This window comes from Sitophilus oryzae, unplaced genomic scaffold, assembly GCF_002938485.1.
Source record: "Sitophilus oryzae breed Bouriz unplaced genomic scaffold, Soryzae_2.0 scaffold_165_pilon_pilon, whole genome shotgun sequence".
In the NCBI taxonomy this organism is placed as follows: Eukaryota; Metazoa; Arthropoda; class Insecta; order Coleoptera; family Curculionidae; genus Sitophilus; species Sitophilus oryzae.
Genome location: NW_022146347.1, coordinates 1,529,171 through 1,542,405, shown reverse-complemented (window position 1 = coordinate 1,542,405; position 13,235 = coordinate 1,529,171). Strand labels below are relative to the sequence as shown.

Sequence of the window (13,235 nt, the reverse complement as noted above, 5' to 3'; positions counted from 1 at the left end):
TTTGATTCGTGTTATTACGTGTGTTTTGTGTCTTTTGAAGTCAAGTGGAGGAAAAATCGAGTAAAAATTAACTGTAGAAACCAGAGCACAGTTTATGGTTAATAATCGCTGCCAAGGCAGAAAGTCTTATACAGATACACCAATAAAATTACTATCAATAAAGTTCGTATACCATCTCATCGTAGATAAGTGTATCTCGAATATGGTAGAAGGACCATACTAAACCCATACTAAAAACTGGGGTAGCTGTAAAATATCGACATCACACGATAGGTAAATAATGGATTTTAGTACTGCAGAAAAATAATGTCAAAAGGTACTGGTTAAAAAAAATTAAGATTAAAGTTAATTAATCAACCTGTGAGGTATAAAATTTGGTAAGTGTTATTATTAATAAAATAGTTTGTTTTATTTATGTTGTTTTATTTATTCCTGCGGAATATTACAAATTTGTATTTGTACATAAGTTATATTGATAAATATAATCATAAATGCGGGAAGTTTCATAAAGCTTGAAAGTAAGAAATAGTTCTTTTTTATATTTTTTGGTATGTGGTGTCTTGTTTTTGTTTGTTTTGTATTAACACATACTGTTTTCACATTTTTTCAGTTTTATACAGTTTTTTTCACAATATTTTGAAGTTACTTGTCAGTCAAATTTTAAATACATATATTAATTTCCTGCTCTGCGTTCCAGTTGTACCAACTTATTTCTTTGTAAAATAAAATAAACTACTTTGAAATTAAAATGACAGACACATCTATCACAGGATCTTCTCGTTGGACAGACTATATCAGATAATATCTACCGAAGTTGAAAATTAAGTGGAAAATAAGCACCAAATATCCCACCAATGAAGAAAATAGGCATAAAACTAGCATTAAAATAAATAAATGATTTAAAATCGAAAAATAAGCAAAATGGTACAAAAAAACTTAGCCACAGCCACAGCATCATATTTGTAATTTATGTGTATCTATATCATCAAAATATATCTGCCATCAAATATTACTTATAGCATAATTTCTAGAAAATCGCGCTCTAGTTATGAGCTGCGCTTTTATGTGGATGTATTATTTCTTGTTTACTCTATAAATTACAGGGTTACGCAGAGTGTATAAATCTGGAAAAATATTGTGTCAGAAATTACAGTGAGATTATTTTGCATTTAGGAGGCTTCCCAAAAAGCTACTCGTACTACATAAAACAATATAAATACAACATTAAAAAATAATTATCTATGTTATTATGCAAGGTGTTAAACTGGATTTGGATATACTGTTTATCATTTATTGTTCATAAGTTCAATGTTACTGCACTATCACCATTTCTTTCTTCACACTACAAAATTGTGTAAATAAAAATACATTTGAAAAATACTCTTTGTTAATTTAGTTATCTGGTAAATTAAGCTCTATCTTCAAATAATTACTAAAAGAATAATAAAATAACTGTTTTGGAATTAAGACACAAATAACCAGTTTCGAAAAACCTTAAGCAAATTTTGAAATAAACCTGTTTGTTTGGTAGTACGTCTGTTAAATTATCAAAATATTTTTCTGTAAAAATAATTTATTTGAGTAAATTTTGCAATTATAATCCATAAATGTATAAATATGTTTTAATAATGTAATGAAGTTAAAAAATTGGATATCGATCGCACTGACAGAATAGGGGAAAGTAGCCTAAGTCGTACCATTTTGCATAAAAGTTTAGAGAATTACGACATTTTTCAGACTGGCTCGTTTTTATTCATGCTGATATTTAGTTTCAACATTTCCGCACTTTATATGTTTTTTTTCAGATTTTTAATAAGATGCTTTCATTTAAAAAAATGCTTTTTTTAAAAGCCTTGCAAATGGTACGATTTGGGAAACCGGTTCCCTAAGTCGTACCACTAGGTTTCCTAAATCGTATTTAATGAAATAGCTTTACACCTAATGATATCTTTGAAGTAATTCGAAAAAACAAAATAGTATAGGTGTAGTAGGAAACAAATTTATTTCTTATACATATTTATATAAAAATATTTAAAAAACTCAAAACACAAAAAATAACCACACAAATAATTTAAAGATTATTCTGTACCAGAAAAAAATAATTAACAAGCTTTGAACAAAACATTTGGAACGGTCTAAAGGCAGTTGTCACAAACAAAAGATATGCCATTTTGAATATTACCACAAAGTTCATGTGCCCAAACATTACACACATCACACTTTATCATATTTTCAACTTTGCACTCTCCACAAAGGAAACACAACAATTCTTCTTCATTTATTTCTATTGAATCCTTATCAGTATAGAAATGACCTAGTCTTTTGTTTTGTTTTGTTTGCTTGCTTGCCTTTCCTGTTTCTCCTATTTTTCTTTTGACTTGTTGTTGTCACTTCTCGTCAATCGCAGATTTCTTGGCCTCCAACTCGTCTTTATAAGGCGTTGTAGTTAACACCTTAGCTTCCAGCTCGAGGATTTTGGTTGCCAGTAAGATTGGGAAGTGGTAAAATATCTTCAAATGACACGTCATGTGACGTCTCAGACGGGGTGTTTATCTTTGATTGCCGCGTTAGAACAGCCAGAGGAATGTTATCCTCATCTTCCCAATCCTCATTGTCATCTACTTTTCATTAGAAGTTTTAGAAGTTACTATCGGTCCAGATTTCGGATCATCTTGTCCGACGAAATCAGCATCTGTGTAAATATTTCAGTCTACAGGCCAAATGCCACATCTCCGGAATCCATTTGTAGCATTTCCTATACTTGCAGCTCTACCGTAAGCTTCCCCTAATAAGCGTGCCACTTAAAACTGCGTGACTGGTTGCCCAGAGTGTTCCCTCAACCATTTTTCAACAGCCTGGTCATAATAAACTTGCAACGGTTTAAATATCGCCACATCCAGAGCTTGCAACCGATGAGTGGTATGACCTGGTAACTGTAAAAGAATAATTCCGTTCTCTCGGGCTAGTTCTATAGCTGCTAAATTTCTTGAGTGGGTTGTGTGGCCATCTAGAATTAAGAGCACCTTGTCTTCGTTGGTTGGCTTGACTGCAGCGATAAAATGATTTAACCAAGTTACAAATAAGTCTGTATTTAATGTAACCAGTGTCTGATATCTGAACTATACAACCAGGAGGAGCCCCTTCTGCTAGACCCGGTACCATTCTTTTTCTTTTGAAGATTAGCATTGGTGCTACATATTGACCTGCCGCGCTTGTACAGCATACAAACGTTGTGTTGACTCCTCTCTCGCCGCTAGACAAAACACCAACTTGAGATTTTCCTTTCTTTGCTAATACTTTCTGGCATCTTTTTTGCACAGTTGAAAACCCTGATTCGTCAACGTTGAATATTTTAGGAGCCGTCAAAGCATTTTCATCTACTAGTTTTTCCAAAATGTCAAAAAATTTATCAACATTGGCCCTATTAAAGTCTTTGCATCGAGCGATCGAAGTTGACTCTGATTGCCTAAGTGAAATTTGAGGATGGCGTCGCATAAACGCGTAAAAGCACTTTTTACCAGCCATTTTGTTAGTGGTATTAAAGTTGTGTTTTAGCCCGTTGCGTTCCGCAAATTCGAAGGCAATCTTTCGTACCTCTGTGATAGTTATACCAAAGAAAATTGATTCCAATTTCAGAATATGTTGTTCTAATTCTGTCTCCATTTCTTCACTAAATGTACAAGATCGCCCAAGGATTTTTCTTTCTTTATTGGCATGAACATTTAAGGATTTCAGGTGTCTTCTGAAAGTTGGTTTTGGAATTCGATACTGGCGGCAAACCTCATTAAAACCAATGTTTCCGCCCCGATAGACTCTTATTGCTGCTTGTATGTATATTTCACTCCACTGACCGTATTTTCGTTTTTCATTTCCAGCATTCATTTTCTATTGAAAAAAAATAATAAATAAGAAATTATACCTTTAGTTCCCTTGAGTTTCCTAAATCGTACCGGTACGAATTAGGCAACCATATAGAGGTACGATATAGGCAACTTTACACAAAATAACAAATTAAATTATTTGGCGGTTTTTTTTATAAATAAGGTTATGTTTAATCGTGTAAAATTTTAGGCAATATTCCCTAGTTTCAGGAAAAAAACACGCATCTTCAGTTAAATTCTCCCAAACCATATAAAATCACTTACCTTAGTCACCAAAAAATTACATCACTTTATTAAAAATTCTTTAATTTCAAATATCTTCTCAAGCACATGAGCCACTTGCTTCAGATTTTCGGCTACAATGGTTGTCTAATTGTACTTACTAAATATGCCGGAAGGTGTCGTATTAATCCATTGGTAAATGAAATATTGACGAGGTACGATTAAAGAGCCGGTACGATTTACGCGACTTTCCCCTATGTTATATCGTTCCTTCTTATTAATGACCATTTAATGACAGCATCTGCACATGGCTTGCTATTTGCTATGTCAATGCCATCAGATTTAAATACATATCTGTTAGTAGACTTACTGTAGTTTTGGCTTATCAGGTCTTTCGTAAATGTTGGGACAGGCCCATTCCTGCGGTATCTGGCGCCTACGTGCAGCATTCTTTGGTGCGCCCTTTTTATATTTAAATCAATTATATATTTTAATCTTAATCTCAAAAATTTAAAGAATTTATATTTTGCGACAAACGAGCAATTTGTAATTGAAAATGTAAAAAAACTATTCTAATTAACGTATAAAAACATTTATTAAATAAATAAAACAAAGAAAACCAGAAAAATATTTAGTAACAAAAATAGTACCCCAAAGAAAAAAACTGACCCATTTTATATGAAATACATAAAAACAATAAACTAAAAATCGGAAATAATATACATGTACTGATTTCTTTCGAAAATCTATGAAACTATGATCCCTTCCCCGACACAAACATTACAGACAGGAATTGTGAGTACATTGTGAGACAGGAAATTGTAGAGAGAAACAAGCTGTATAATATAGGATACAACATTTTAATGAACAGTGCTTTCCAAAAAATCAATAAAATGAAAAATATACGAAATAATATACATGTACTGATTTCTTTCGAAAATAGACAACTATGAAACTATAATCCCTTCCCCGACACAAACGGTACATTGTGAGACAGGAAATTGTAGAGAGAAACAAGCCCTATAACATAGGATACAACATTTTAATGTACAGTGATTTCTATAAAATCAATAAAATGAAAAATATACGAAATAATATACATGTACTGATTTCTTTCGAAAATAGACAACTATGAAACTATGATCCCTTCCCCGACACAAACGGTACATTGTGAGACAGGAAATTGTAGAGAGAAACAAGCCCTATAATATAGGATACAACATTTTAATGAACAGTGCTTTCCATAAAATCAATAAAATGAAAAATATACGAAATAATATACATGTACTGATTTCTTTCGAAAATAGACAACTATGAAACTATGATCCCTTCCCCGACACAAACGGTACATTGTGAGACAGGAAATTGTAGAGAGAAAGAAGCCCTATAACATAGGATACAACATTTTAATGAATAGTGCTTTCCATAAAATCAATAAAATGAAGAATATACGAAATAATATACATGTACTGATTTCTTTCGAAAATCGACAACTATGAAACTATGAACCCTTCCCGGCCCGGACACAAACGGTACATTGTGAGACAGGAAATTATAGAGAGAAACAAGCCCTATAACATAGGATACAACATTTTAATGAACAGTGCTTTCCATAAAATGAAAAATAAATAGATGAGATCAATGCGTTGCCGACAGATTGCCCTTGACTTGTTTATTCGTCGCGGCCAACGCAAAAAAGACGCTAAGCAAACTTTATCCTATGATGTATGTTTAAGTATTTGTTTATTGGCAAGAAAGCGTATCGGTTTTGTGTTACAAAGTACTGATTGACCCTTCGATTTTGCGCCCCCAAAATATTGCGCCTACGTGCTTGCACGCACTGCACGCTCGCCAGGAACGTCCTTGTGTTGGGAAATAATATGTGTTCGAGATATACTATGAATTATTGTTAATCTAAGACTATGAAGGCTATGAAGTTTTGCTTGCCGCTGTTCTGGTAAATTTTCCTCGGCTTTGTAGGCATTTTTGTAATTCCTTTTGTAGCACAGCAGAATGGTTCTGAAAGTAGCAAAAGTAGTAGGAAAGTATATAATAATAACTATTTGAAGGTAAAAACATAAGTGTTTAAACATAACTTAACACAAAAAGTATCTGAAAAATATAATACAAAAACAGTAACAACTTGCAAACTAATATAAAGAATATGCTTTTTCATGTCGTAAAAAGTATAAGGTCGTAAATAAGTATTAAGAAAAACAGTATTTATAACCAAATTCTTCAGAAGAAAAGAACATTGACGAGGACTAAATCACTTTCTTCACTATAAAAATATTTAGCTCTAGCCTCTAGCTATCTTCACCATAGCTAAAGTTTATAAATAAGTTTCTGACATATTTTCTCCTAATATCATAATTAAAAATATGTGTGGCTTTATGATTTCACTATATTAAAAAACAATTACGAAACAACAATAAAGATAGGATGTACTCATTTAGAAGATATTTCTAATAATAATTAGTCTATTTCTTAAGAGATAAAAGTTAAAATATGAATTTTTCTTTTTGATTTACTTACCTACTGTGTTTAGAAAATAAAATAAAATGTCTGGTAATAAAATAAACGAATGCTTAATTTGTATTGTGTAGAGGCGAAACTTTCTTTATTCATCAGAAAATTAAAATAAGAAATTATACAAATATGTTTCAAAACCTCTTTTTCTGTTGTCTGATACTAAAGTTTCCGGAACCGGAGATGTTTTTCGGAACCGGGAATTTCGGTACTGCGCTTCTTAGGAACCGGGATTTCCCGTTTTTTTCGGAACTTTCGGTAATGACTAATTTTTGTTTTGACTAATTTGCATAATGGTGATGCAGTCCATCTATCCGAAAGCGAGGGAGGACTTTTCAAAGTAAAGTGGATAAAAAATTGAGATTTTTAATGAAAATAATATCAAATTATTAAGTAATCAATCATGAGAAAATTAACATGAATACAAGTAAAAAAAAAAATTGGCGCCGGGAAGCACGTATAGCCGCCCATACTAAAATATTTTAATAAAAAGTTGGTACGCAGTTCTTTTAGTTTCAAGGAAAAATAATTTTTTCAATTTTGGTCCGCGGTTATTTCCCCTATCCGCCACCTGGGGTCACGTCCGATGGGAGTTTGGAGTGCTCCACACGGATTTTCTCAAAAACGGACTACGAAAACACGGAATATCTCAAAAACTGCGACTTTGACTGATTTTGATGTTATTACAAATTTTGTTGCAAATATTATTCTTAATCTTAATTTGAAAAGCGCGTTTCGCTAGCTACTGTAATTTTGAAGTTACGACTTTTTAAAATGTTTAACCCCCTTCCATACCCCGTTACCAACCCCCCACCCCCACCAAAAACACCAGACGCCAGATTCTCGGGTGCCACCAGTATTTTTGTGCCAAATTTGGTTAAAATCGGTTTAGCGGTTTTTGAGTTATCGTGTTACAGAGAGACAGAGAGACAGACAGACAGACACCATGAAAATATTTTGTATTTAGGTCATTTATGATCCAAATAACTCATTTTGAGTGAAATTAAAAAAACTTTTTTTTTGCCGATCTTAATAGCCTACCGTACCTGTTGGTAGGTATGGTCGGCTAAAAATATAGGTAACTGAAATTTCACATCAAACAACATAAACCAACTTAGCTGAATTTGAGACAAAAGCCCTAAAATATTGAATAAAAATGCAAATATTTATTAAAACATAACATAATAAATATTATAAGAACTTCGGAAGAGAAAAGAAGCAAGAACAATAAGATATATCATCATTACTTATTTAGAAGAGTTTGATTTCGACCGCTAGAAAATTATAAATGGAACGTATCAATTCAAATTTCTCACGTAACAAAAAAAAGCCAAAAAGATCTGAACCCTAATTGGTAGTATTAATTAGACTTTCCGGAACCGTACTAAAATATTTTCCTTCAATGATTGTGGAGTTCGTCAATTAGCAAGGTTCTCAACAGTAAAACCAATAAAATATTGAGTTTCAAATGAAAAAATATAAAATTATTAAGTCATGAAAAAGTAAATAAAAACGAAAACAAGGTAGCTTAAAAATTACATCAAACATCAACCAACCTCGAAACCAATTTAACATTTTCAATTAAAGATGCAAATGCATATAAAAACACAACGCCAAAAAATATAACTATAATACAGTTAGCAATATTATACTAAATAATAAAATAACATATTTAAACTTTAATAATTGCTAATAAACATTATAGAAACTTCAAAATAACTTCAGAAGTATATAAGAACAGTAAGAGATAGCATCAAGCATCACTTTCAGAAGAGTTTGATTTCGACCGCTAGAAAGTATGAAAAGTCTTTCGCACGTAACAAAAAATATGTTTTTAATTATTATTACCGAGTCCCGAGTACCGAAGTACCGAAAAACCGGGAATTAATAATTTCGGTTAGTTAATAATTTCGAAGTCTCGGTACTTTCGGTACCGGGATTTCCCGGCTTTGAACCCTATCCGATACCCTTCTGCTACCACCTCTCGATTGCCATCCACTGTCGATCTCTAGATCTCTGGCACTCTAGTGATCTTAGTGGCTTTATTTATTTCTTCCATATAGGCTTTCTTTGGCGTTCCTCTCCTTCTATGACATGGGAGTACCCATTCTATCACTTTCTTAGGGAGTCGTGAATCATCCCTACATCGCTTGCTCTTAACTAGGGTTGCCAAGTGTCCTCCTTTCGGGAGGACAGTCCTTCTTTTAGAAGAAAAGTCCTCCTGCCTCCTTTTGCACCTAAATGTCCTCCTTTTAAGGTGCGTATTCATTATCCGAACGAACGAACGAACGAACGAATGAAAGTGCGGTATATTTAGACGGGGACCGAACGCATGAGGCCGTTCGTTCGTTCGTTCGCTCGACCATCCGTTTCGAGTCGGTACATCAAAGGCGTTCGCCAACAAATGCCTCCGGTCTTGTGCGGTCCTATCGTGCGGTCCCCGTCCATACCACTAGCGAACATTCGTTCGTTCGTTCGTTCGTTCGTGCGGATAATGAATACGCACCTTTACAATCTTTGACAAAAAAGTTCCTTAAACCATGATTTTGTGCTCAAAATAATAATTTTTCTGTAGCCTATAATAATTTATAGTTTGCATTTTATTTTGTCTTTCTTTAATTTCGATGCTATTTCGCCCATTCAGCTGTCATAAACAAGATTGCTTCTGCATAGGTATTTCAGTTTTAGTTTATTTCTGTGAATCAAATAAGATTCACTGTCGTGGCTGTATTTTGTAATGTTTTTTTTCAATAAATCGTTCATGCAGTATTGCAATCCAAATATTTGTATACCCCCTCCCCCTCTCCTCGCTTCAACAGGGAAATGTCCTCCCCTTGCTTTTGAAAAACTTGGCAACCCTACTCCCAACTTTCAACCTCTCTTTTGCTCTCTTTTATGCAATTGATTGAATACCTACACAGTTTATGATTTATTGTTCAAAAGTTTTCCAATGTTACTGTTCCATCACCTTTACTTCACATTGCAAAATTGTGTAAATAAAAATATATTTGAAATATCATTTTACCATATACATACATCACATCAATTATCTTGTAAATTAATTATATGAGTAGCACACACAAGACAAATTATTAAAAAAATAATAAAGTAACTGTTTTGGAATTAAGAAACAAATATCAAGTTAAAATCTTAAGCAAATAAACTTGCGTTATTAAACACACACGTTGGTTGCATTATCAAAATATTTTTCTTTGAAAATATAATCTTCAGTATATGTTATTTGACCAAATTTTGCCATTATAATACAATATATAAATGTGTTAATGTAATTAAACTAAAAAAGTTTCCTGTGGTGATTAGTATTGCCAAATCGAGTGACGACAATCTTTTTCTCTGATACTCTTACTGACATTCCTCACAATAACCGTAAACTTAATTTCTTCTGTATTATTCAACATATTTATTGTTTTTATCATAAAAAATGGATTAATACGGCTTATTTTAATCGTCGTTTTAGATTTACTACTGCAGATCTAAAGCTACTTGAATGTGTTGAATGTTTTCTGCCGTCTCTGTCAATCTGAGCAGCTTCAATTACTTATTGAGCTTGCAATTTGCAATGCCTTGTGACCTAATTGTCTATGGACCTAATACAGTTTTGACAGTTTTGCCTATTTTTGCTTGTCAGGTTTTTCATTAATTTTGGCTGGTGTTGTACTATAAACTGTTTCGCCTGCCGTTGGTTGATTTTTTTAACATTCTATACATTTGTTGGCTACCCGCTGTTTTGCGGCTATTTTTGTAATTGCTTTTACCGCACCGCAGAAGAGTTCTGGAATTAAATAAAGACAGTAAAGACGAATTTTTAAAAACGACTTTTTAAAACTTGGAGTAGAAATTTATTTAAAAATTTTTAAATGCAAATCGTAAACCTTTTTGAATCTATACTAATTTAAAAAATGTCTATTGGCGGATTCATCTATCCAAAAAAATCCTTTATGAGTTTTTCGCCACTGCACAGCAAGAAAAATCTACAAAATAAAATAGTTATTTTTTGTAAACACTTCTGGGCGTTAAACGGCCGCTGCTTGTCAGAAGTTGTGTTTACAGTTATAAAAATTTACCTAACAAAGAAAAAAATGCTTAACGTTTCGGAAAGTTTTCTCTTTTCGTCGTCGGAAACAAAAAATATAAAGAATCAAGAAAAAAACTATTTAAAATATTTAAATTGAACTATTCGAGAACACTTTACTTTTTAAAACAAATACGTCTACAAGAAATCGTTGACGTTCTGTTATAAATATATATATTATTTATATTTATTATTATATATATATATATATATATATATATATATATATATATATATATATATTATTTGTAACTGTAGTATTAACTGTAAACACAACTTCTGACAAGCAGCACTGTAGTATTAACTGTAAACACAACTTCTGACAAGCAGCGTCCGTTTAGGTTTAACGCCAGAAGTGTTTACAAAAAATAACTATTTTATTTTGTAGATTTTTCTTGCAGTGCAGTGGCGAAAAACCCATAAAGGATTTTTTTTTGGATATACTAATTTAATCACGATCCTGCTCAAACTACTCAACGTTCTTCTTCTTAGCTCAGTTTTGGCACACAGGTTGATTCTAGGGTGTAGAGGTTCGATAAGAAGGGATTTTTTGAAACTCGAGTTCTAAGGGGGTGAAACCACCCCTCAAATATTAGAATATCTTTTATTTAAAAACCGGTGAGTTTTTCGGAAAAACTCTTAAACACCTATATTTCGTTGTTTTACATATTTTAAGATTTTTTAAAAATTTACACAGGGTGTTTCATAAAATATGACCATTGAGTAATCACGATTCCGCTTAAACTGCTTGACGTTTAAAGCTGATTTTTGGAAACGGATTGACTCTGGGGTGTAGAGGTTCGATAAGGAGGGGTTTCTCGAATCTCAAATTCCAAGAGGGTGAAAACGCCCCTCAAATATTACAATATTTGTTATTTAAAAAAAGGTTAGTCTGTCGGGAAAACGCTTGGACACTCATAATTTATTTTGTTTTTTTACATATTTTGAAATTTTTTAAAAAATCATATAGGCTGTTCCAAAAAGTTGGGTAATTGATTAACCACGACTCTGCTCGAGTTTGTATGTTAATGGAAATTCTTGCTTTGCTTTATCATCACCATTACAAATGATTAATTCGACGTGAACGAAGTCGCGGGCACACGCTAGTAATTCAATAAAATACTGAAATAATAAAATTCTTAAGGCAATAACATAAAAACAGTAACAACTTTTAAACTAATATAACGAGTAAGATTTTTCATGTCATGGTATTAAGAAATACAGTATTTTTATCAATATTTTCAGAAGAAAAGAAAAAAATGACGTGGCCGTATTATATCATATCTAAAGTCATAAATAAGTTTCTGACATATTTTCTTCTAATTTCATAAATAAAAATATGTGTGGCGTTATGATTTCAATACATTAAAAAACAGTTACGAAATAAGAATACAGATAGCATGTACTAATTTTGAAAATATTTTTAATAATTAGTCTATTTCTTAATAGATAAAAGTTAAATTACAAAAATATTTCTTTCTGATTTACTTAGTACTGTGTTTAGGACATGTAAAAAATGTTTGAACAAACAAAACAATTGAATAATTTTTGTAGCATAGTGACAAAATTTTCTTGTTGGGGGTGAGCACCCCCCAAACCCCGTAGCTTCGCCACTGTTTGTATTTACATCCAAAAGCAATGGAGAATGGAGGTAGGCAGTAAAGGTAAATAAATTTCATTAACTACATTTAAAGAAAATCACATTTAAAGAAAACAAGACAACAAGTAATCGTGAATGTTTTGTAAACTATAAAGATATAAGTACTATTGATTGTATTTGTTTATTTATTATTGATCTATTTTAATATTGGGCCTGCAAATCTTCGCTTGGGCTGTCTAACGAGTTTCACAGTTTATTAATAAAGTACTTTTCAATATTGAACTCTATTGAAAAGAAGAAGCAAACGTAAAAGCAGAGAATAGGTACATTAAAAATGCATAAAAGATACATTTTATAATAGAGGTGTTGAAATTTAGAAAACGCAACATTTGAGGTTTCCAGTATTTTACCAAACCGTTCCGTATCAAACCGATGTTTTTCAGGAACCGCCCTTTACCGTAGTTTACCAGTCTGATTCGCCTGGTTTTGCAACGGAATACAGCCTAATGTCACAAATTAACTACAACAGATGCGAAAGTTCAGGTTTCTGTGACCTTCAGAAAGAGTTCATAGACAATCCGCATATGTATAGTTTGGGTTATTATTTGTTTGGGTGAAAATAATCTGCACCAATATGTTATCGAGGCATACAAAAAGGTCCACAGACTTCGAGACATACGAAAAATCAAGTCCATTTAGCGTGTGTCGCAATTTTCACACCTTAAAAAATTAGTTTTTGATAGCTGTAGCAACTGCAGCGACTATGAAAAAAGCTGTGTGATTTTCATAGAAAATAAGGGCACCTGTAATTCATTTGAGAATGTTATAAATCGCTAAAAGAGGTTTCAAATCTCTTGGATTTCTATTAATATTAAATAAATTTTATTAAAAATTGAACTAAAATTTTTAG

The 13,235-nt window shown here is 32.3% G+C and overlaps 1 protein-coding gene across 1 annotated transcript; it reads right to left on the bottom strand.

Annotated features, from left to right (window-relative positions):
* Positions 1-2,801: 2,801 nt before the first annotated feature.
* Positions 2,802-3,882, bottom strand: LOC115880815. Its single transcript, XM_030898110.1, has 2 exons — positions 3,102-3,882; positions 2,802-3,046 (listed from the first exon to the last, which is right to left on the bottom strand). Exons 1-2 carry the CDS (start codon positions 3,880-3,882, stop codon positions 2,802-2,804), a joined length of 1,026 nt encoding a protein of 341 aa, XP_030753970.1.
* Positions 3,883-13,235: the final 9,353 nt, after the last annotated feature.